General features: G+C 47.7%; 1 protein-coding gene across 1 annotated transcript in view; it reads left to right on the top strand.

Annotated features, from left to right (window-relative positions):
• LOC110512574 (receptor-type tyrosine-protein phosphatase O) overlaps window positions 1-26345 on the top strand; it is a 92964-nt gene that overhangs the window by 5102 nt on the left and 61517 nt on the right. Inside the window, exons 2-3 of the mRNA XM_036956784.1 lie at window positions 23169-23442; window positions 24558-24713. Coding sequence (XP_036812679.1) covers window positions 23169-23442; window positions 24558-24713 — 430 coding nt within the window. The remainder of the gene's footprint in view (window positions 1-23168; window positions 23443-24557; window positions 24714-26345) is intronic.

Genomic DNA, 26345 nt, shown 5'->3' with positions numbered 1-26345 from the left:
GAGATGGAATAGGAATATGTACATATAAAGGATGAGCGATGGCCGAGCGGCATGGGCAAGATGCAGTAGATGGTATAGAGTACAGTATATACATATGAGATGAGTAATGTAGGGTATGAAAACATTATATAAAGTGACTAGTGATCCATTTATTAGTGGCCAATGATTTCATGTCTGTATGTTGGCAGCAGCCACTCAATGTTAGTGGTGGCTGTTTAGCAGTCTGATGGCCTTGAGATAGAAGCTGTTTTTCAGTCTCTCGGTCCCAGCTTTGATGCACCTGTACTGACCTCGCCTTCTGGATGATAGCGGGGTGAACAGGCAGTGGCTCGGGTGGTTGTTGTCCTTGATGATCTTTTTGGCCTTCCTGTGACATCGGGTGGTGTAGGAGGGCAGGTAGTTTGTCCCCGGTGATGTTGTGATGTTAGTATTTGGTACTTTAACAAACTTCTCCTTCCTGTTCCTGTTGTGATGTTAGTATTTGGTACTTTAACAAACCTCTCCTTCCTGTTCCTGTTGTGATGTTGGTGTTTGATACGTTAACCAACCTCTCCTTCCTGTTGTGATGTTGGTGTTTGATACGTTAACCAACCTCTCCTTCCTGTTCCTGTTGGTGTTTGATACGTTAACCAACCTCTCCTTCCTGTTCCTGTTGGTGTTTGATACATTAACCAACCTCTCCTTCCTGTTCCTGTTGTGATGTTGGTGTTTGATACGTTAACCAACCTCTCCTTCCTGTTCCTGTTGTGATGTTGGTGTTTGATACGTTAACCAACCTCTCCTTCCTGTTCCTGTTGGTGTTTGATACGTTAACCAACCTCTCCTTCCTGTTGTGATGTTGGTGTTTGATACGTTAACCAACCTCTCCTTCCTGTTGTGATGTTGGGGTTTGATACGTTAACCAACCTCTCCTTCCTGTTGTGATGTTGGTGTTTGATACGTTAACCAACCTCTCCTTCCTGTTGTGATGTTGGTGTTTGATACATTAACCAACCTCTCCTTCCTGTTCCTGTTGTGATGTTGGTGTTTGATACGTTAACCAACCTCTCCTTCCTGTTGTGATGTTGGTGTTTGATACGTTAACCAACCTCTCCTTCCTGTTCCTGTTGGTGTTTGATACGTTAACCAACCTCTCCTTCCTGTTGTGATGTTGGGGTTTGATACGTTAACCAACCTCTCCTTCCTGTTCCTGTTGGTGTTTGATACGTTAACCAACCTCTCCTTCCTGTTGTGATGTTGGGGTTTGATACGTTAACCAACCTCTCCTTCCTGTTCCTGTTGGTGTTTGATACGTTAACCAACCTCTCCTTCCTGTTCCTGTTGTGATGTTGGTGTTTGATACGTTAACCAACCTCTCCTTCCTGTTGTGATGTTGGTGTTTGATACGTTAACCAACCTCTCCTTCCTGTTGTGATGTTGGTGTTTGATACGTTAACCAACCTCTCCTTCCTGTTGTGATGTTGGTGTTTGATACGTTAACCAACCTCTCCTTCCTGTTCCTGTTGGTGTTTGATACGTTAACCAACCTCTCCTTCCTGTTCCTGTTGTGATGTTGGTGTTTGATACGTTAACCAACCTCTCCTTCCTGTTGTGATGTTGGTGTTTGATACGTTAACCAACCTCTCCTTCCTGTTGTGATGTTGGTGTTTGATACGTTAACCAACCTCTCCTTCCTGTTGTGATGTTGGTGTTTGATACGTTAACCAACCTCTCCTTCCTGTTGTGATGTTGGTGTTTGATACGTTAACCAACCTCTCCTTCCTGTTGTGATGTTGGTGTTTGATACGTTAACCAACCTCTCCTTCCTGTTGTGATGTTGGTGTTTGATACGTTAACCAACCTCTCCTTCCTGTTGTGATGTTGGTGTTTGATACGTTAACCAACCTCTCCTTCCTGTTCCTGTTGGTGTTTGATACGTTAACCAACCTCTCCTTCCTGTTGTGATGTTGGGGTTTGATACGTTAACCAACCTCTCCTTCCTGTTCCTGTTGGTGTTTGATACGTTAACCAACCTCTCCTTCCTGTTGTGATGTTGGTGTTTGATACGTTAACCAACCTCTCCTTCCTGTTGTGATGTTGGTGTTTGATACGTTAACCAACCTCTCCTTCCTGTTGTGATGTTGGTGTTTGATACGTTAACCAACCTCTCCTTCCTGTTGTGATGTTGGTGTTTGATACGTTAACCAACCTCTCCTTCCTGTTGTGATGTTGGTGTTTGATACGTTAACCAACCTCTCCTTCCTGTTCCTGTTGGTGTTTGATACGTTAACCAACCTCTCCTTCCTGTTCCTGTTGGTGTTTGATACGTTAACCAACCTCTCCTTCCTGTTGTGATGTTGGTGTTTGATACGTTAACCAACCTCTCCTTCCTGTTGTGATGTTGGTGTTTGATACGATAACCAACCTCTCCTTCCTGTTGTGATGTTGGTGTTTGATACGTTAACCAACCTCTCCTTCCTGTTGTGATGTTGGTGTTTGATACGTTAACCAACCTCTCCTTCCTGTTCCTGTTGTGATGTTGGTGTTTGATACGTTAACCAACCTCTCCTTCCTGTTGTGATGTTGGTGTTTGATACGTTAACCAACCTCTCCTTCCTGTTCCTGTTGGTGTTTGATACGTTAACCAACCTCTCCTTCCTGTTCCTGTTGTGATGTTGGTGTTTGATACGTTAACCAACCTCTCCTTCCTGTTCCTGTTGTGATGTTGGTGTTTGATACGTTAACCAACCTCTCCTTCCTGTTGTGATGTTGGTGTTTGATACGTTAACCAACCTCTCCTTCCTGTTGTGATGTTGGTGTTTGATACGTTAACCAACCTCTCCTTCCTGTTGTGATGTTGGTGTTTGATACGTTAACCAACCTCTCCTTCCTGTTGTGATGTTGGGGTTTGATACGTTAACCAACCTCTCCTTCCTGTTGTGATGTTGGTGTTTGATACGTTAACCAACCTCTCCTTCCTGTTCCTGTTGGTGTTTGATACGTTAACCAACCTCTCCTTCCTGTTGTGATGTTGGTGTTTGATACGTTAACCAACCTCTCCTTCCTGTTCCTGTTGGTGTTTGATACGTTAACCAACCTCTCCTTCCTGTTCCTGTTGGTGTTTGATACGTTAACCAACCTCTCCTTCCTGTTGTGATGTTGGTGTTTGATACGTTAACCAACCTTTCCTTCCTGTTGTGATGTTGGTGTTTGATACGTTAACCAACCTCTCCTTCCTGTTCTTGTTGGGGTTTGATACGTTAACCAACCTCTCCTTCCTGTTCTTGTTGGTGTTTGATACGTTAACCAACCTCTCCTTCCTGTTGTGATGTTGGTGTTTGATACGTTAACCAACCTCTCCTTCCTGTTGTGATGTTGGTGTTTGATACGTTAACCAACCTCTCCTTCCTGTTCCTGTTGGTGTTTGATACGTTAACCAACCTCTCCTTCCTGTTCCTGTTGGTGTTTGATACGTTAACCAACCTCTCCTTCCTGTTCCTGTTGTGATGTTGGTGTTTGATACGTTAACCAACCTCTCCTTCCTGTTGTGATGTTGGTGTTTGATACGTTAACCAACCTCTCCTTCCTGTTGTGATGTTGGTGTTTGATACGTTAACCAACCTCTCCTTCCTGTTCCTGTTGGTGTTTGATACGTTAACCAACCTCTCCTTCCTGTTGTGATGTTGGGGTTTGATACGTTAACCAACCTCTCCTTCCTGTTGTGATGTTGGTGTTTGATACGTTAACCAACCTCTCCTTCCTGTTCCTGTTGGTGTTTGATACGTTAACCAACCTCTCCTTCCTGTTGTGATGTTGGGGTTTGATACGTTAACCAACCTCTCCTTCCTGTTGTGATGTTGGTGTTTGATACGTTAACCAACCTCTCCTTCCTGTTGTGATGTTGGTGTTTGATACGTTAACCAACCTCTCCTTCCTGTTCCTGTTGGTGTTTGATACGTTAACCAACCTCTCCTTCCTGTTCCTGTTGTGATGTTGGTGTTTGATACGTTAACCAACCTCTCCTTCCTGTTCCTGTTGTGATGTTGGTGTTTGATACGTTAACCAACCTCTCCTTCCTGTTGTGATGTTGGTGTTTGATACGTTAACCAACCTCTCCTTCCTGTTGTGATGTTGGTGTTTGATACGTTAACCAACCTCTCCTTCCTGTTGTGATGTTGGTGTTTGATACGTTAGAGGAAGAATCCACCCAAAAGGCCATTCATTCCTTTCATTTACAGTGTTAAATAACACTAATGTGTGAGAACAATATTTTTTGTGAACAAGTGTTACATTTTGGCATTATAAATCCTCTCCTCTCCTCTCCTCTCCTTTCCTCTCCTCTCCTCTCCTCTCCTCTCCTCTCCTCTCCTCTCCTCTCCTCTCCTCTCCTCTCCTCTCCTCTCCTCTCCTCTCCTCTCCTCTCCTCTCCTCTCCTCTCCTCTCCTCTCCCAGTAGATAAATAATTGCTGTGAAACAGAAATAATCTGTTGTCCCAGGGATTGACCTAGTAGTCAGAGGGAACGTGAAAGACACCACACACTAACCAAGACCCTCCTCCTCTCCTCTCCTCTCCTCTCCTCTCCTCTCCTCTCCTCTCCTCTCCTCTCCTCTCCTCTCCTCTCCTCTCCTCTCCTCTCCTCTCCTCTCCTCCTCCTCCTCCCTCTCTTCTCACATGATCTCTTCTTCTGCTCTGCATATGACATGGTTGGTTTGCCTCCTGAGAAAAATTAGTGTGTGTGTGTGTGTTGTGTATGTGTGTGTGTGAAAGGGAAAGAACAAAATGTGTTTTTCTCCACATCCCTAATTCACCCTGATTAAACGTTGGCTCTGAGGCTGCCGCGCCACACACACACAAACAAACACACACACACACACAAGAGCGCGTCGTCATGCCACGCCACACAGGGCATACCATCAACCACCACCGGCCAGCCATCAGGCATTATAGGGCCTAGTAACGAGGTGTTGTATTGGTCCAGCCATCAGGCATTATAGGGCCTAGTAACGAGGTGTTGTATTGGTCCAGTCATCAGGCATTATAGGGCCTAGTAACGAGGTGTTGTATTGGTCCAGCCATCAGGCATTATAGGGCCTAGTAACGAGGTGTTGTATTGGTCCAGCCATCAGGCATTATAGGGCCTAGTAACGAGGTGTTGTATTGGTCCAGTCATCAGTAACGAGGTGTTGTATTGGTCCAGCCATAAGTAACGAGGTGTTGTATTGGTCCAGCCATCAGGCATTATAGGGCCTAGTAACGAGGTGTTGTATTGGTCCAGCCATCAGGCATTATAGGGCCTAGTAACGAGGTGTTGTATTGGTCCAGCCATCAGGCATTATAGGGCCTAGTAACGAGGTGTTGTATTGGTCCAGTCATCAGGCATTATAGGGCCTAGTAACGAGGTGTTGTATTGGTCCAGCCATCAGGCATTATAGGGCCTAGTAACGAGGTGTTGTATTGGTCCAGTCATCAGTAACGAGGTGTTGTATTGGTCCAGCCATCAGTAACGAGGTGTTGTATTGGTCCAGCCATCAGGCATTATAGGGCCTAGTAACGAGGTGTTGTATTGGTCCAGCCATCAGGCATTATAGGGCCTAGTAACGAGGTGTTGTATTGGTCCAGTCATCAGTAACGAGGTGTTGTATTGGTCCAGCCATCAGGCATTATAGGGCCTAGTAACGAGGTGTTGTATTGGTCCAGCCATCAGGCATTATAGGGCCTAATAACGAGGTGTTGTATTGGTCCAGCCATCAGGCATTATAGGGCCTAGTAACGAGGTGTTGTATTGGTCCAGCCATCAGGCATTATAGGGCCTAATAATGAGGTGTTGTATTGGTCCAGCCATCAGGCATTATAGGGCCTAGTAACGAGGTGTTGTATTGGTCCAGCCATCAGGCATTATAGGGCCTAGTAACGAGGTGTTGTATTGGTCCAGTCATCAGTAACGAGGTGTTGTATTGGTCCAGACATCAGTAATGAGGTGTTGTATTGGTCCAGTCATCAGTAATGAGGTGTTGTATTGGTCCAGTCATCAGTAATGAGGTGTTGTATTGGTCCAGACATCAGTAATGAGGTGTTGTATTGGTCCAGTCATCAGTAATGAGGTGTTGTATTGGTCCAGTCATCAGTAATGAGGTGTTGTCTTGGTCCAGACATCAGTAATGAGGTGTCGGCTGATATTAGCGAAACGCACACCTATTTAGGCGAGGTGCTGGCTGGTGAAGTGGAACACCTATTTAGGTGAGGTGCTGGCTGGTGAAGTGGAACACCTATTTAGGCGAGGTGCTGGCTGGTGAAGTGGAACACCTATTTAGGTGAGGTGCTGGCTGGTGAAGTGGAACACCTATTTAGGTGAGGTGCTGGCTGGTGAAGTGGAACACCTATTTAGGCGAGGTGCTGGCTGGCGAAGTGGAACACCTATTTAGGTGAGGTGCTGGCTGGTGAAGTGGAACACCTATTTAGGCGAGGTGCTGGCTGGTGAAGTGGAACACCTATTTAGGCGAGGTGCTGGCTGGTGAAGTGGAACACCTATTTAGGTGAGGTGCTGGCTGGTGAAGTGGAACACCTATTTAGGTGAGGTGCTGGCTGGTGAAGTGGAACACCTATTTAGGTGAGGTGCTGGCTGGTGAAGTGGAACACCTATTTAGGTGAGGTGCTGGCTGGTGAAGTGGAACACCTATGAAGGAGAGCCACTCTAGGAGCTCAGACGCAAAAATATTTCTGTCCAACGTTTGGACAGACAAGCTGTCTTCATCAGGTGTCTGTAGTCATGGTGTGGCCTGATATCATTGGTTAATAACAGACAAGCTGTCTTCATCAGGGTGTAATGGCAAACACTGTGGGATGACTCTTCTATATAGTGTTAAAAGACACACAGGTGTCTGTAATCATGGTGTGGCCTGATATCATTGGTTAATCACATGGCCTGATATCATTGGTTAATCACATGGCCTGATATCATTGGTTAATCACATGGCCTGATATCATTGGTTAATCACATGGCCTGATATCATTGGTTAATCACATGGCCTGATATCATTGGTTAATCACATGGCCTGATATCATTGGTTAATCACATGGCCTGATATCATTGGTTAATCTCATGGCCTGATATCATTGGTTAATCACATGGCCTGATATCATTGGTTAATCACATGGCCTGATATCATTGGTTAGTTCTCAGATATTAAAATAGCATACAAAAACATGAATGATAGCATACGATCATAGATACAATGTGGCTACATAAGCCTACAAACATTTACAATGAATAGAAGAATCACTATAATCACAAGAATGGCTTCAGATCAAAGTCTACGCTGAGACCGAAGGGAGGGTCTTTAAATTAAAGATCCAGGCAGCCTCTCGTTTTAACAATACATTGTCGAGGTCACCCTCCTCCCCTAGGGAGGGTGAGATGTTCGAACCCGATATAACGTAGGGACGAAATCGAAGGGTTTTCTTCCAAAAAGTGGGCCGCAACTGGGTAAGTCCAGGTTTTACACCTAATGGTGCTACGATGCTCCGAGATTAATACTTTTAATTCACGCTTTGTTTTACCCACATCATTTTTACCACAAGGACAAATTATAAGATAAATAACTGCCTTAGTGGAGCACGTAATAACACCTTTTATTGGGATCTGTTTCCCTGTTTGTGGGTGTTTGAAGGATCTACATTTATAAGTGCCATTGCATTGAGCACAGCCATTACATTTGTAATTTCCATCCAGTAGGGGAGCAAATAGACATGGTTCAGGAATATCTTGGGTTGGTAAATCAAAGTTTACCAGCTGATCTCCGAGGCTTCTGCCCCGCGAGAATACGACCAAGGGAAGGTCTGAAAACACATTACCGATACTGTCATCGGATCTTAGAATGGGCCAATCTTTGTGAACGATTCCCTTAATCGGTAGTTAGAACGCAAGAATGTTTATCTTTGTGAGACTGACCTTGAAAAAGGTCATGTTTGTTTTGAATTTTCTCAATGGCAGTATTAGTCTGACTATTTATACCCCCTCTCCTTGAATTTTCTTGCGTCTCAGCCAACAAAAATATTTTTTTTTACAAATGATTTTGATTGGACAGAATTGTCTGTAGGGCAAACTGTTTTTCAAGGGAAGTGGGAAACAATTATCAGCCCTCAACAAACTGTTACGATCAGTAGGCTTCTTGTAAAGATCAGTGTATAGAACATTATCTTCACACAAGATCAGAAGATCAAGGAAACAGATTTGACGTGTATCAGATTGCATAGTAAATCTCAGATGCTCAGAACAGGAGTTAAGAAAAGCATGGAACGCCTGGAGCTGTTTGGCATCACCCCTCCATAGAACAAAAATATCATCAACATACCGTTTCCACATAATGATGTGAGGCAAGAAAACATTTTTGAGAGGATTGAAAATAGATTGTTTCTCCATGTAACCCACATTACACATTAGCATAGTTAGGAGCCTTGGGGGATCCCATAGCAGTACCCTTCGTCTGAATAAAGAAATCATTTACAAACATGAAGTAGTTGTTTTTGAGTACTATTTCAGCCCAATGTTATAATGCAGCACTGGAAGGTAGTTCATTAGGGTCACGTTGCAGAAGAAAATGTTCCATAGCTTCAATACCGCCCTCGTGTGGAATATTAGTGTATAACGACTAAACATCAAACGTAGCTAACAAAGTATTATCAGGAAGAGGATCAAGAGATTCAATGACAGAGACCATACTGCTGGTGTCCTTTAGGAGGGGAGCTGTTCTGAGACCTTACTGCTGGTGTCCTTTAGGAGGGGAGCTGTTCTAAGACCATACTGCTGGTGTCCTTTAGGAGGGGAGCTGTTCTGAGACCAGACTGCTGGTGTCCTTTAGGAGGGGATCTGTTCTGAGACCATACTGCTGGTGTCCTTTAGGAGGGGAGCTGTTCTGAGACCATACTGCTGGTGTCCTTTAGGAGGGGAGCTGTTCTGAGACCATACTGCTGGTGTCCTTTACAAAGGAGGGGAGCTGTTCTGAGACCATACTGCTGGTGTCCTTTACAAAGGAGGGGAGCTGTTCTGAGATCAGACTGCTGGTGTCCTTTAGGAGGGGAGCTGTTCTGAGATCATACTGCTGGTGTCCTTTACAAATGAGGGGAGCTGGTGTGAGACCATACTGCTGGTGTCCTTTAGGAGGGGAGCTGTTCTGAGACCATACTGCTGGTGTCCTTTAGGAGGGGAGCTGTCCTGAGACCATACTGCTGGTGTCCTTTAGGAGGGGAACTGTTCTGAGACCATACTGCTGGTGTCCTTTAGGAGGGGAGCTGCTCTGAGACCATACTGCTGGTGTCCTTTAGGAGGGGAGCTGTTCTGAGACCATACTGCTGGTGTCCTTTAGGAGGGGAACTGTTCTGAGACCATACTGCTGGTGTCCTTTAGGAGGGGAGCTGCTCTGAGACCATACTGCTGGTGTCCTTTAGGAGGGGAGCTGTTCTGAGACCATACTGCTGGTGTCCTTTAGGAGGGGAGCTGTTCTGAGACCATACTGCTGGTGTCCTTTACAAAGGAGGGGAGCTGTTCTGAGACCAGACTGCTGGTGTCCTTTAGGAGGGGAGCTATTCTGGGACCATACTGCTGGGGTGTCCTTTACAAAGGAGGGGAGCTGTTCTGAGACCATACTGCTGGTGTCCTTTACAAAGGAGGGGAGCTGTTCTGAGACCATACTGCTGGTGTTCTTTACAAAGGAGGGGAGCTGTTCTGAGACCATACTGCTGGTGTCCTTTAGGAGGGGAGCTGTTCTGAGACCATACTGCTGGTGTCCTTTACAAAGGAGGGGAGCTGTTCTGAGACCATACTGCTGGTGTCCTTTAGGAGGGGAGCTTTTCTGAGACCATACTGCTGGTGTCCTTTAGGAGGGGAGCTTTTCTGAGACCATACTGCTGGTGTCCTTTAGGAGGGGAGCTGTTCTGAGACCATACTGCTGGTGTCCTTTACAAAGGAGGGGAGCTGTTCTGAGACCATACTGCTGGTGTCCTTTAGGAGGGGGGCTGTTCTGAGATCATACTGCTGGTGTCCTTTAGGAGGGGAGCTGTTCTGAGACCATACTGCTGGTGTCCTTTAGGAGGGGAGCTGTTCTGAGACCATACTGCTGGTGTCCTTTAGGAGGGGAGCTGTTCTGAGACCATACTGCTGGTGTTCTTTACAAAGGAGGGGCGCTGTTCTGAGACCATACTGCTGGTGTCCTTTACAAAGGAGGGGAGCTGTTCTGAGACCATACTGCTGGTGTCCGTTACAAAGCAGGGGAGCTGTTCTGAGACCATACTGCTGGTGTCCTTTAGGAGGGGAGCTGTTCTGAGACCATACTGCTGGTGTCCTTTAGGAGGGGAGCTGTTCTGAGACCATACTGCTGGTGTCCTTTACAAAGGAGGGGAGCTGTTCTGAGACCAGACTGCTGGTGTCCTTTAGGAGGGGAGCTGTTCTGAGACCATACTGCTGGAGTCCTTTATAAAGGAGGGGAGCTGTTCTGAGACCATACTGCTGGTGTCCTTTAGGAGGGGAGCTGTTCTGAGACCATACTGCTGGTGTCCTTTACAAAGGAGGGGAGCTGTTCTGAGACCATACTTCTGGTGTCCTTTAGGAGGGGTGCTGGTCTGAGATCATACTGCTGGTGTCCTTTACAAAGGAGGGGAGCTGTTCTGAGACCATACTGCTGGTGTCCTTTAGGAGGGGTGCTGGTCTGAGATCATACTGCTGGTGTCCTTTACAAAGGAGGAGAGCTGTTCTGAGACCATACTGCTGGTGTCCTTTAGGAAGGAAGCTGTTCTGAGACCATACTGCTGGTGTCCTTTAGGAGGGGAGCTGTTCTGAGACCATACTGCTGGTGTCCTTTAGGAGGGGAGCTGTTCTGAGACCATACTGCTGGTGTCCTTTAGGAGGGGAGCTTTTCTGAGACCATACTGCTGGTGTCCTTTAGGAGTTGTGCTGTTCTGAGACCATACTGCTGGTGTCCTTTACAAAGGAGGGGAGCTGTTCTGAGACCATACTGCTGGTGTCCTTTAGGAGGGGAGCTGTTCTGAGATCATACTGCTGGTGTCCTTTAGGAGGGGAGCTGTTCTGAGACCATACTGCTGGTGTCCTTTAGGAGGGGAGCTGTTCTGAGACCATACTGCTGGTGTCCTTTACAAAGGAGGGGAGCTGTTCTGAGACCATACTGCTGGTGTCCTTTAGGAGGGGAGCTGTTCTGAGACCATACTGCTGGTGTCCTTTACAAAGGAGGGGAGCTGTTCTGAGATCATACTGCTGGTGTCCTTTAGGAGGAGGGGAGCTGTTCTGAGACCATACTGCTGGTGTCCTTTACAAAGGAGGGGAGCTGTTCTGAGACCATACTGCTGGTGTCCTTTAGGAGGGGAGCTGTTCTGAGACCATACTGCTGGTGTCCTTTAGGAGGGGAGCTTTTCTGAGACCATACTGCTGGTGTCCTTTAGGAGGGGAGCTGGTCTGAGACCATGCTGCTGGTGTCCTTTATAAAGGAGGGGAGCTGTTCTGAGACCATACTGCTGGTGTCCTTTAGGAGGGGAGCTTTTCTGAGACCATACTGCTGGTGTCCTTTAGGAGTTGTGCTGTTCTGAGACCATACTGCTGGTGTCCTTTACAAAGGAGGGGAGCTGTTCTGAGACCATACTGCTGGTGTCCTTTAGGAGGGGAGCTGTTCTGAGATCATACTGCTGGTGTCCTTTAGGAGGGGAGCTGTTCTGAGACCATACTGCTGGTGTTCTTTACAAAGGAAGGGCGCTGTTCTGAGACCATACTGCTGGTGTCCTTTACAAAGGAGGGGAGCTGTTCTGAGATCATACTGCTGGTGTCCTTTAGGAGGGGAGCTGTTCTGAGACCATACTGCTGGTGTCCTTTAGGAGGGGAGCTGTTCTGAGACCATACTGCTGGTGTCCTTTACAAAGGAGGGGAGCTGTTCTGAGACCATACTGCTGGTGTCCTTTAGGAGGGGAGCTGTTCTGAGACCATACTGCTGGTGTCCTTTACAAAGGAGGGGAGCTGTTCTGAGATCATACTGCTGGTGTCCTTTAGGAGGAGGGGAGCTGTTCTGAGACCATACTGCTGGTGTCCTTTACAAAGGAGGGGAGCTGTTCTGAGACCATACTGCTGGTGTCCTTTAGGAGGGGAGCTGTTCTGAGACCATACTGCTGGTGTCCTTTAGGAGGGGAGCTTTTCTGAGACCATACTGCTGGTGTCCTTTAGGAGGGGAGCTGGTCTGAGACCATGCTGCTGGTGTCCTTTATAAAGGAGGGGAGCTGTTCTGAGACCATACTGCTGGTGTCCTTTAGGAGGGGAGCTGTTCTGAGACCATACTGCTGGTGTCCTTTACAAAGGAGGGGAGCTGTTCTGAGACCATACTGCTGGTGTCCTTTAGGAGGGGAGCTGTTCTGAGATCATACTGCTGGTGTCCTTTAGGAGGAGGGGAGCTGTTCTGAGACCATACTGCTGGTGTCCTTTAGGAGGGGAGCTGGTCTGAGATCATACTGCTGGTGTCCTTTAGGAGGGGAGCTGTTCTGAGACCATACTGCTGGTGTCCTTTAGGAGGGGAGCTTTTCTGAGACCATACTGCTGGTGTCCTTTAGGAGGGGAGCTGTTCTGAGACCATACTGCTGGTGTCCTTTACAAAGGAGGGGAGCTGTTCTGAGATCATACTGCTGGTGTCCTTTAGGAGGAGGGGAGCTGTTCTGAGACCATACTGCTGGTGTCCTTTAGGAGGGGAGCTGGTCTGAGATCATACTGCTGGTGTCCTTTACAAAGGAGGAGAGCTGTTCTGAGACCATACTGCTGGTGTCCTTTAGGAAGGGAGCTGTTCTGAGACCATACTGCTGTTGTCCTTTAGGAGGGGAGCTGTTCTGAGACCATACTGCTGGTGTCCTTTAGGAGGGGAGCTGGTCTGAGACCATACTGCTGGTGTCCTTTACAAAGGAGGGGAGCTGTTCTGAGACCATACTGCTGGTGTCCTTTAGGAGGGGAGCTGTTCTGAGACCATACTGCTGGTGTCCTTTACAAAGGAGGGGAGCTGTTCTGAGACCAGACTGCTGGAATCCTTTAGGAGGGGAGCTGTTCTGAGACCATACTGCTGGAGTCCTTTATAACGGAGGGGAGCTGTTCTGAGACCATACTGCTGGTGTCCTTTAGGAGGGGAGCTGTTCTGAGACCATACTGCTGGTGTCCTTTAGGAGGGGAGCTGTTCTGAGACCATACTGCTGGTGTCCTTTAGGAGGGGAGCTGTTCTGAGACCATACTGCTGGTGTCCTTTAGGAGGGGAGCTGTTCTGAGACCATACTGCTGGTGTCCTTTACAAAGGAGGGGAGCTGTTCTGAGACCATACTGCTGGTGTCCTTTAGGAGGGGTGCTGGTCTGAGATCATACTGCTGGTGTCCTTTAGGAGGAGGGGAGCTGTTCTGAGACCATACTGCTGGTGTCCTTTAGGAGGGGAGCTGGTCTGAGATCATACTGCTGGTGTCCTTTACAAAGGAGGAGAGCTGTTCTGAGACCATACTGCTGGTGTCCTTTAGGAAGGAAGCTGTTCTGAGACCATACTGCTGGTGTCCTTTAGGAAGGAAGCTGTTCTGAGACCATACTGCTGGTGTCCTTTAGGAGGGGAGCTGTTCTGAGACCATACTGCTGGTGTCCTTTAGGAGGGGAGCTGTTCTGAGACCATACTGCTGGTGTCCTTTACAAAGGAGGGGAGCTGTTCTGAGACCATACTGCTGGTGTCCTTTAGGAGGGGAGCTTTTCTGAGACCATACTGCTGGTGTCCTTTAGGAGGGGTGCTGTTCTGAGACCATACTGCTGGTGTCCTTTACAGAGGAGGGGAGCTGTTCTGAGACCATACTGCTGGTGTCCTTTAGGAGGGGAGCTGTTCTGAGACCATACTGCTGGTGTCCTTTAGGAGGGGAGCTGTTCTGAGATCATACTGCTGGTGTCCTTTAGGATGGGAGCTGTTCTGAGACCATACTGCTGGTGTCCTTTACAAAGGAGGGGAACTGTTCTGAGACCATACTGCTGGTGTCCTTTAGGAGGGGAGCTGTTCTGAGATCATACTGCTGGTGTCCTTTAGGATGGGAGCTGTTCTGAGACCATACTGCTGGTGTCCTTTACAAAGGAGGGGAGCTGTTCTGAGACCATACTGCTGGTGTCCTTTACAAAGGAGGGGAGCTGTTCTGAGACCATACTGCTGGTGTCCTTTAGGAGGGGAGCTGTTCTGAGACCATACTGCTGGTGTCCTTTAGAAGGGGAGCTGTTCTGAGACCATACTGCTGGTGTCCTTTACAAAGGAGGGGAGCTGTTCTGAGACCATACTGCTGGTGTCCTTTACAAAGGAGGGGAGCTGTTCTGAGACCATACTGCTGGTGTCCTTTAGGAGGGGAGCTGTTCTGAGACCATACTGCTGGTGTCCTTTAGGAGGGGAGCTGTTCTGAGATCATACTGCTGGTGTCCTTTAGGATGGGAGCTGTTCTGAGACCATACTGCTGGTGTCCTTTAGTAGGGGAGCTGTTCTGAGACCATACTGCTGGTGTCCTTTAGGAGGGGAGCTGTTCTGAGACCATACTGCTGGTGTCCTTTAGGAGGGGAGCTGTTCTGAGACCATACTGCTGGTGTCCTTTACAAAGGAGGGGAGCTGTTCTGAGACCATACTGCTGGTGTCCTTTAGGAGGGGAGCTGTTCTGAGACCATACTGCTGGTGTCCTTTACAAAGGAGGGGAGCTGTTCTGAGACCATACTGCTGGTGTCCTTTACAAAGGAGGGGAGCTGTTCTGAGACCATACTGCTGGTGTCCTTTAGGAGGGGAGCTGTTCTGAGACCATACTGCTGGTGTCCTTTACAAAGGAGGGGAGCTGTTCTGAGACCATACTGCTGATGTCCTTTACAAAGGAGGGGAGCTGTTCTGAGACCATACTGCTGGTGTCCTTTAGGAGGGGAGCTGTTCTGAGACCATACTGCTGGTGTCCTTTAGGAGGGGAGCTGTTCTGAGACCATACTGCTGGTGTGCTTTACAAAGGAGGGGAGCTGTTCTGAGACCAGACTGCTGGTGTCCTTTAGGAGGGGAGCTGTTCTGAGACCATACTGCTGGTGTCCTTTAGGAGGGGAGCTGTTCTGAGACCATTCTGCTGGTGTCCTTTAGGAGGGGAACTGTTCTGAGACCATACTGCTGGTGTCCTTTAGGAGGGGAGCTGTTCTGAGACCATACTGCTGGTGTCCTTTAGGAGGGGAGCTGTTCTGAGACCATACTGCTGGTGTCCTTTACAAAGGAGGGAGCTGTTCTGAACACAACACAACCCTACAGTCCTACAACATCCTCAACACAACCCTACAGTCCTACAACATCCTCAACACAACCCTACAGTCCAACAACATCCTCAACACAACCCTACAGTCCTACAACATCCTCAACACAACCCTACAGTCCTACAACATCCTCAACACAACCCTACAGTCCTACAACATCCTCAACACAACCCTACAGTCCAACAACATCCTCAACACAACCCTACAGTCCTACAACATCCTCAACACAACTCTACAGTCCTACAACATCCTCAACACAACCCTACAGTCCAACAACATCCTCAACATGTAGGAACACAGCTGTAATACTGTAATGTTGAACATCCTCAACATGTAGGAACACAGCTCTAATACTGTAATGTTGAACATCCTCAACATGTAGGAACACAGCTCTAATACTGTAATGTTGAACATCCTCAACATGTAGGAACACAGCTCTAATACTGTAATGTTGAACATCCTCAACATGTAGGAACACAGCTCTAATACTGTAATGTTGAACATCCTCAACATGTAGGAACACAGCTCTAATACTGTAATGTTGAACATCCTCAACATGTAGGAACACAGCTCTAATACTTTAATGTTGAACATCCTCAACATGTAGGAACACAGCTCTAATACTTTAATGTTGAACATCCTCAACATGTAGGAACACAGCTCTAATACTTTAATGTTGAACATCCTCAACACAACCCTACAGTCCTACAACATCCTCAACACAACTCTACAGTCCTACAACATCCTCAACACAACCCTACAGTCCAACAACATCCTCAACACAACCCTACAGTCCAACAACATCCTCAACATGTAGGAACACAGCTGTAATACTGTAATGTTGAACATCCTCAACATGTAGGAACACAGCTCTAATACTTTAATGTTGAACATCCTCAACACAACCCTACAGTCCTACAACATCCTCAACACAACTCTACAGTCCTACAACATCCTCAACACAACCCTACAGTCCAACAACATCCTCAACATGTAGGAACACAGCTGTAATACTGTAATGTTGAACATCCTCAACATGTAGGAACACAGCTCTAATACTGTAATGTTGAACATCCTCAACATGTAGGAACACAGCTCTAATACTGTAATGTTGAACATCCTCAACATGTAGGAACACAGCTCTAATACTGTAATGTTGAACATCCTCAACATGTAGGAACACAGCTCTAATACTGTAATGTTGAACATCCTCAACATGTAGGAACACAGCTCTAATACTGTAATGTTGAACATCCTCAACATGTAGGAACACAGCTCTAATACTGTAATGTTGAACATCCTCAACATGTAGGAACACAGCTGTAATACTGTAATGTTGAACATCCTCAACATGTAGGAACACAGCTCTAATACTGTAATGTTGAACATCCTCAACATGTAGGAACACAGCTCTAATACTTTAATGTTGAACATCCTCAACATGTAGGAACACAGCTCTAATACTTTAATGTTGAACATCCTCAACATGTAGGAACACAGCTCTAATACTTTAATGTTGAACATCCTCAACATGTAGGAACACAGCTCTAATACTTTAATGTTGTTGTACATCCTCAACATGTAGGAACACAGCTCTAATACTTTAATGTTGAACATCCTCAACATGTAGGAACACAGCTCTAATACTGTAATGTTGAACATCCTCAACATGTAGGAACACAGCTCTAATACTTTAATGTTGTTGTACATCCTCAACATGTAGGAACACAGCTCTAATACTTTAATGTTGAACATCCTCAACATGTAGGAACACAGCTCTAATACTGTAATGTTGAACATCCTCAACATGTAGGAACACAGCTCTAATACTGTAATGTTGAACATCCTCAACATGTAGGAACACAGCTCTAATACTTTAATGTTGAACATCCTCAACATGTAGGAACACAGCTCTAATACTTTAATGCTGTGCTGGTTGTGTAAGAATAACAAACACAAACAAACAGCTATACTGTAGTCCTGTAATTTACTGTAGTGTTGTGGACTGTCTGTTTGTCTGTTCCCCTGCCGACCCTCCCTCCCCTGCGTCAGATTATAATCCCCACAGAGACCAGCAGGATTCTGACCCAAATGCATAATCTAATCTGATTTGGTTCCTGGTGGAATGTGTGTCACAAGCCCCTCCCATCACACCACCATAATCTACCAGTTGATGATAATGATGTGGAGAGGATGTGAGCGATGATGGGAGGGTCAGTACAGATGTGGCAACATGGTGGCTTTCAGGACAAGAATTTGCTGACTCTAGAACCACCACCATGATTCTAGAACTCTACAACACCCATCCCTCTTGAACTGTAGAACCACCACCATGATTCTAGAACTCTACAACACCCATCCCTCTAGAACTGTAGAACCACCACCATGATTCTAGAACTCTACAACACCCATCCCTCTAGAACTGTAGAACCACCACCATGATTCTAGAACTCTACAACACCCATCCCTCTAGAACTGTAGAACCACCACCATGATTCTAGAACTCTACAACACCCATCCCTCTAGAACTGTAGAACCACCACCATGATTCTAGAACTCTACAACACCCATCCCTCTAGAACTGTAGAACCACCACCATGATTCTAGAACTCTACAACACCCATCCCTCTAGAACTGTAGAACCACCACCATGATTCTAGAACTCTACAACACCCATCCCTCTAGAACTGTAGAACTACCACCATGATTCTAGAACTCTACAACACCCATCCCTCTAGAACTGTAGAACCACCACCATGATTCTAGAACTCTACAACACCCATTCCTCTAGAACTGTAGAACCACCACCATGATTCTAGAACTCTACAACACCCATCCCTCTTGAACTGTAGAACCACCACCATGATTCTAGAACTCTACAACACCCATCCCTCTAGAACTGTAGAACCACCACCATGATTCTAGAACTCGACAACACCCATCCCTCTAGAACTGTAGAACCACCACCATGATTCTAGAACTCGACAACACCCATCCCTCTAGAACTGTAGAACCACCACCATGATTCTAGAACTCTACAACACCCATCCCTCTAGAACTGTAGAACCACCACCATGATTCTAGAACTCTACAACCCCAAGCCAACAGACAGTGGAGATGTTGCTATAACTACAGGAACACCCAAGCCAACAGACAGTGGAGACGTTGCTATAACTACAGGAACACCCAAGCCAACAGGAACAGCCAAGTCAACAGACAGTGGAGACGTTGCTATAACTACAGGAACACCCAAGCCAACCGACAATGGTGACGTTGCTATAACTACAGGAACACCCAAGCCAACAGACAGTGGTGACGTTGCAGTGAGGCAGAGGCATGAAGACCCCTGGGATCATATGACACAGGAAGTAGTTGATACAGACCCAGGCTGGGATCCTATGACAGAGGAAGTAGTTGATACAGACCCAGGCTGGGATCCTATGACAGAGGAAGTAGTTGATACAGACCCAGGCTGGGATCATATGACAGAGGAAGTAGTTGATACAGACCCAGGCTGGGATCATATGACAGAGGAAGTAGTTGATACAGACCCAGGCTGGGATCCTATGACAGAGGAAGTAGTTGATACAGACCCAGGCTGGGATCCTATGACAGAGGAAGTAGTTGATACAGACCCAGGCTGGGATCCTATGACAGAGGAAGTAGTTGATACAGACCCAGGCTGGGATCCTATGACAGAGGAAGTAGTTGATACAGACCCAGGCTGGGATCCTATGACAGAGGAAGTAGTTGATACAGACCCAGGCTGGGATCCTATGACAAAGGAAGTAGTTGATACAGACCCAGGCTGGGATCCTATGACAGAGGAAGTAGTTGATACAGACCCAGGCTGGGATCCTATGACAAAGGAAGTAGTTGACAGAGTACTTGTATAGTCTATTTCCTGAAAAAGCATTGCTGTAAACTTCTAGTCCATCCAGATAGACAGTGTGGCGGTATCTCTCTTCCTTCTATGGCAGAGGAGGTAGGTAAGGGATGTGTTGCCATGGTGATCTGGTCCACAGGCCAGGGCTCTGAGACGTTGCCATGGTGATCTGGTGTTCAGGGCGGGGCTCGGAGGCCACAGGAAGGAAGATGTGATCAGAATCAGAAACCTCAACGTGAACAGCAGCTGGACTGCCAGAGTTTCTCTTCTCTGCTGTTATCATGTTAAGTTGGCCTTTTACAACCGAGGCTGCTGGGCCGGTAGTTAGGGGGCAGCAAGGTGACCCCTGGTTTAGCAGGGGGGCAGGGAGGGGGCAGGGGGTTGCAGGGTGTAAGATGTGCAGCAGGGGGGCAGAAGCCTTGGCAGAACAGCAGGCATGGGCAGTGAAGGGGGACAGAAGCCCTGGCAGAACAGCAGGGATGGGCAGTGAAGGGGGGCAGAAGCCCTGACAGAACAGCAGGGATGGGCAGTGAAGGGGGGCAGAAGCCTTGGCAGAACAGCAGGGATGGACAGTGAAGGGGGGCAGAACAGCAGGGATGGACAGTGAAGGGGGGCAGAAGCCCTGGCAGGACAGCAGTGATGGGCAGTGAAGGGGGGCAGAAGGAGAGCAGGATGGCGTCAGTCTTGGCAGAACAGAAAGGAAGTGGTAGGAGGGCAGATAGACACCCTGCAGTGAGACTAATGAGATTCTGACCAGGAAAGGGAAGGCTGGGAATGAAACTCTCTGTTGACAGACTCTGTGGAGGAATAATGCAGCTCCTCTCACCCTCCGTCTCAACCTCTGTCTCCTCTCCTCTCAGCCTCCGTCTCAACCTCTGTCTCCTCTCCTCTCAGCCTCTGTCTCAACCTCTGTCTCCTCTCCTCTCAGCCTCAGTCTCAACCTCTGTCTCCTCTCCACTCTGCCTCCGTCTCAACCTCTGTCTCCTCTCCTCTCAGCCTCTGTCTCAACCTCTGTCTCCTCTCCACTCTGCCTCCGTCTCAACATCTGTCTCTTCTCCTCTCTGCCTTTGTCTCTCAGTGAGACTAACCGTCAGTAGGCGTCTGATCACTGAAGCTGATTGGCCCTGGACCAGATCTAGGAACACAGAGGGAGAAGACAGGAACCACTGCTCAAACAGCTGAGACTGTAGAGACTTCCCAGTCCTCTGGGGTAGAGATAGAACAGAGCTACTGAGAGGGGGAGGCAGGATATACATGGAGGAACCACTGGTCAAACTGCAGAGACTGTAGAGACTTCCCAGTTCTCTGGGGTAGAGATAGAACAGAGCTACTGAGAGGGGGAGGCAGGATATACATGGAGGAACCACTGGTCAAACTGCAGAGACTGTAGAGACTTCCCAGTCTTCTGGGGTAGAGATAGAACAGAGCTACTGAGAGGGGGAGGCAGGATAAACATGGAGGAACCACTTGTCAAACTGCAGAGACTGTAGAGACTTCCCAGTTCTCTGGGGTAGAGATAGAATGTAAAGTTTCCCTGTAGTGGTTCTCTGAGGACCAGGATGTAATGTTTACCTGTAGTGGTTCTCTGAGGACCAGGATGTAATGTTTACCTGTAGTGGTTCCCTGAGGACCAGGATGTAATGTTTCCCTGTAGTGGTTCTCTGAGGACCAGGATGTAATGTTTACCTGTAGTGGTTCTCTGAGGACCAGGATGTAATGTCACTCTCCCCAGACTAGATCTTTATTAATCTGACCCTGAGGGGTCACTCTCCCCAGAGTAGATCTTTATTAATCTGACCCTGAGGGGTCACTCTCCCCAGAGTAGAGGTTTATTAATCTGACCCTGAGGGGTCACTCTCCCCAGAGTAGATCTTTATTAATCTGACCCTGAGGGGTCACTCTACCCAGAGTAGATCTTTATTAATCTGACCCTGAGAGGGGTCACTCTCCCCAGAGTAGATCTTTATTAATCTGACCCTGAGGGGTCACTCTCCCCAGAGTAGATCTTTATTAATCTGACCCTGAGGGGTCACTCTCCCCAGAGTAGATCTTTATTAATCTGACCCTGAGGGGTCACTCTCCCCAGAGTAGAGGTTTATTAATCTGACCCTGAGGGGTAACTCTCCCCAGAGTAGATCTTTATTAATCTGACCCTGAGGGGTCACTCTCCCCAGAGTAGATCTTTATTAATCTGACCCTGAGGGGTCACTCTCCCCAGAGTAGATCTTTATTAATCTGACCCTGAGGGGTCACTGTCCCCAGAGTAGATCTTTATTAATATGACCCTGAGGGGTCACTCTCCCCAGAGTAGATCTTTATTAATCTGACCCTGAGGGGTCACTCTCCCCAGAGTAGATCTTTATTAATCTGACCCTGAGGGGTCACTCTCCCCAGAGTAATCTTTATTAATCTGACCCTGAGGGGTCTAGATCTTTATTAATCTGACCCTGAGGGGTCACTCTCCCCAGAGTAGATCTTTATTAATCTGACCCTGAGGGGTCAGTCTCCCCAGAGTAGATCTTTATTAATCTGACCCTGAGGGGTCTAGATCTTTATTAATCTGACCCTGAGGGGTCACTCTCCCCAGAGTAGATCTTTATTAATCTGACCCTGAGGGGTCACTCTCCCCAGAGTAATCTTTATTAATCTGACCCTGATGGGTCTAGATCTTTATTAATCTGACCCTGAGGGGTCACTCTCCCCAGAGTAGATCTTTATTAATCTGACCCTGAGGGGTCAGTCTCCCCAGAGTAGATCTTTATTAATCTGACCCTGAGGGGTCTAGATCTTTATTAATCTGACCCTGAGGGGTCACTCTCCCCAGAGTAGATCTTTATTAATCTGACCCTGAGGGGTCAGTCTCCCCAGAGTAGATCTTTATTAATCTGACCCTGAGGGGTCTAGATCTTTATTAATCTGACCCTGAGGGGTCAGTCTCCCCAGAGTAGATCTTTATTAATCTGTCCCTGAGGGGTCACTCTCCCCAGAGTAGAGGTTTATTAATCTGACCCTGAGGGGTCACTCTCCCCAGAGTAGATCTTTATTAATCTGACCCGGAGGGGTCACTCTCCCCAGAGTAGATCTTTATTAATCTGACCCTGAGGGGTCACTCTCCGCACTCTGTATAAGCCATCTCATCCAATCAGATGGCGTATTCATCACAAAACCATTTGATGTTGCCAATTATTTTAATGATTATTTAATTGGCAAAGTTGGCAAATGTAGGCAGGAAATGCCAACAACGAACAGTGAACCATTGTATTCATACATAATAAAACACATAATGAAAGAAAAGCATTGAAAGTTACAATTCTGTAAAGTTAGTGTTGGAGAGGTGGAACAAATGTTGTTCTCGATCAACAATGACAGACCTCCTGGCATTGACCACTTAGATGGAAAGCTACTGAGGATGGTAGCTGACTCTATAGCCACTCCTATCTGTCATATTTTTAATCTGAGCCTAGAGGAAAGTCTTTGTCCTCAGGCCTGGAGGGAAGCCAAAGTCCTTCCACTACCCAAGAGTGGTAAAGCGGCCTTTACTGGTTCTAACAGCAGACCAATCAGCTTGCTGCCAGCTCTTAGCAAACTGTTGGAGAAAATAGCATTTGACCAAATTCCTCTGCAAACAAATGAACAACAGACTTTCAGCATGCTTATAAAGAAGGGAACTCAACATGTCCTGTACTGACACACTGACTAGTCTCTGTAGGTCAGGTGGTCTGGAGAAGTCAAACTGTTAGAGCAGCGATCTGATGATGATGTGAACTTATTGCTCCATTTCTCGAGACTCAACAGCCCTCTCTCTCTCCCCCCTCTCTCTCTCTTTCTTTCTCTCTCTCTCTCTCTCTCTGCTCTCTCTCTCCCTCTCTCTCTCTCGCTCTCTCCTCTCTCTCTCTATCTCTCTTCTCTCTCTCTCTCCTCTCTCTCTCCTCTCTCTCTCTCCTCTCTCTCTCCTCTCTCTCTCTCTCTCTCTCTCCTCTCTCTCTCTCCTCTAGACCATTGTGTCCTTCCAGGTGTCAGTTAAAGAGGAGGACTGGATCGTAGTGACCCTGGAGCCATCTGACCTGCGGGAGAACGTGACGGGGTATGCTGCCCGGGTGATGGGCGAGCCCCGAACCCACCTGCTACCATTCCTGAACCTGACCGACCCCACCGCGACACCTCTGGTCTTTAACTCCTCCCACCACGGACTCTGCTACACCGTTAGCCTGCTGCTCAGACAGGGGAAGACCTGGTCCAAGTCCATCCAGACTATATCTGTTCTCACCAGTAAGTATTCAGACAGGGGAAGACCTGGTCCAAGTCCATCCAGACTATATCTGTTCTCACCAGTAAGTATTCAGACAGGGGAAGACCTGGTCCAAGTCCATCCAGACTGTATCTGTTCTCACCAGTAAGTATTCAGATAGGGGAAGACCTGGTCCAAGTCCATCCAGACTATATCTGTTCTCACCAGTAAGTATTCAGACAGGGGGAGACCTGGTCCAAGTCCATCCAGACTATATCTGTTCTCACCAGTAAGTATTCAGACAGGGGGAGACCTGGTCCAAGTCCATCCAGACTATATCTGTTCTCACCAGTAAGTATTCAGACAGGGGGAGACCTGGTCCAAGTCCATCCAGACTGTATCTGTTCTCACCAGTAAGTATTCAGACAGGGGGAGACCTGGTCCAAGTCCATCCAGACTGTATCTGTTCTCACCAGTAAGTATTCAGATAGGGGAAGACCTGGTCCAAGTCCATCCAGACTATATCTGTTCTCACCAGTAAGTATTCAGACAGGGGGAGACCTGGTCCAAGTCCATCCAGACTATATCTGTTCTCACCAGTAAGTATTCAGACAGGGGGAGACCTGGTCCAAGTCCATCCAGACTATATCTGTTCTCACCAGTAAGTATTCAGACAGGGGGAGACCTGGTCCAAGTCCATCCAGACTGTATCTGTTCTCACCAGTAAGTATTCAGACAGGGGGAGACCTGGTCCAAGTCCATCCAGACTGTATCTGTTCTCACCAGTAAGTATTCAGACAGGGGAAGACCTGGTCCAAGTCCATCCAGACTATATCTGTTCTCACCAGTAAGTATTCAGATAGGGGAAGACCTGGTCCAAGTCCATCCAGACTATATCTGTTCTCACCAGTAAGTATTCAGATAGGGGAAGACCTGGTCCAAGTCCAACTGTCCTGAATCCAGCTCAATAGAGTTTGCTTAAGATCAGTATTTGTTCTCTCATAGATACACTATGTGCGTGACTTGTTGTGTTTGTTAGTCATCTCTATAATTATTTCCCATTCTTCACTGTGGAGGTTGTGGTGGTTGTTGTGCCCCTGACCAGGTAGTCAGTCAGGCCTGATGGTGTATCTGTTGTCCGTCTGTCCCCCTGCAGAGCCGCGTCCGGTGGACAGTGTGGTGATCACAGACTACCCAGAGGCTCCAGAGACAGGTGTGGTGTTTGAGATCAGCTCCCCAGAGAACAACGTCTTCAGTCGGGTCAACATCAGCTATGCAGAGGGCCGGGAGCAGAGATCCATGCTCTATAAAGGTGAGGCCTCTGGCTGGGCAGACTGGAACAACAGGTGTAGCTGACTAGCCTGTTCTGGACAGACTGGAACAACAGGTGTAGCTGACTAGCCCGTTCTGGACAGACTGGAACAACAGGTGTAGCTGACTAGCCCGTTCTGGACAGACTGGAAGAACAGGTGTAGCTGACTAGCCCGTTCTGGACAGACTGGAACAACAGGTGTAGCTGACTAGCCCGTTCTGGACAGACTGGAACAACAGGTGTAGCTGACTAGCCCGTTCTGGACAGACTGGAACAACAGGTGTAGCTGACTAGCCCGTTCTGGACAGACTGGAACAACAGGTGTAGCTGACTAGCCCGTTCTGGACAGACTGGAACAACAGGTGTAGCTGACTAGCCCGTTCTGGACAGACTGGAAGAACAGGTGTAGCTGACTAGCCTGTTCTGGGCAGACTGGAACAACAGGTGTAGCTGACTAGCCCGTTCTGGACAGACTGGAACAACAGGTGTAGCTGACTAGCCCGTTCTGGACAGACTGGAACAACAGATGAAGCTGACTAGCCCGTTCTGGACAGACTGGAACAACAGGTGTAGCTGACTAGCCCGTTCTGGACAGACTGGAACAACAGGTGTAGCTGACTAGCCCGTTCTGGGCAGACTAGAACAACAGGTGTAGCTGACTAGCCCGTTCTGGACAAACTGGAACAACAGGTGTAGCTGACTAGCCCGTTCTGGACAGACTGGAACAACAGGTGTAGCTGACTAGCCCGTTCTGGACAGACTGGAACAACAGGTGTAGCTGACTAGCCCGTTCTGGACAGACTGGAACAACATGTGTAGCTGACTAGCCCGTTCTGGACAGACTGGAACAACAGGTGTAGCTGACTAGCCCGTTCTGGACAGACTGGAACAACAGGTGAAGCTGACTAGCCCGTTCTGGACAGACTGGAACAACAGGTGTAGCTGACTAGCCCGTTCTGGACAGACTGGAACAACAGGTGTAGCTGACTAGCTCGTTCTGGACAGACTGGAACAACAGGTGTAGCTGACTAGCCCGTTCTGGACAGACTGGAACAACAGGTGTAGCTGACTAGCCCGTTCTGGACAGACTGGAACAACAGTTGAAGCTGACTAGCCCGTTCTGGACAGACTGGAACAACAGGTGTAGCTGACTAGCCCGTTCTGGACAGACTGGAACAACAGGTGTAGCTGACTAGCTCGTTCTGGACAGACTGGAACAACAGGTGTAGCTTACTAGCCCGTTCTGGACAGACTGGAACAACAGGTGTAGCTGACTAGCCCGTTCTGGACAGACTGGAACAACAGGTGTAGCTGACTAGCCCGTTCTGGACAGACTGGAACAACAGGTGTAGCTTTCTAGCCCGTTCTGGACAGACTGGAACAACAGGTGTAGCTGACTAGCCCGTTCTGGACAGACTGGAACAAGAGGTGTAGCTGACTAGCCCGTTCTGGACAGACTGGAAAAACAGGTGTAGCTGACTAGCCCGTTCTGGACAGACTGGAACAATAGGTGTAGCTGACTAGCCCGTTCTGGACAGACTGGAACAACAGGTGTAGCTGACTAGCCCGTTCTGGACAGAGTGGAACAACAGGTGTAGCTGACTAGCCCGTTCTGGACAGACTGGAACAACA

Source organism: Oncorhynchus mykiss, chromosome 21 (genome assembly GCF_013265735.2).
Source record: "Oncorhynchus mykiss isolate Arlee chromosome 21, USDA_OmykA_1.1, whole genome shotgun sequence".
Classification (NCBI taxonomy): Eukaryota; Metazoa; Chordata; class Actinopteri; order Salmoniformes; family Salmonidae; genus Oncorhynchus; species Oncorhynchus mykiss.
The sequence above is the reverse complement of the archived record's forward strand: the minus strand, read 5'-3'. Positions and strand labels throughout refer to the sequence as shown.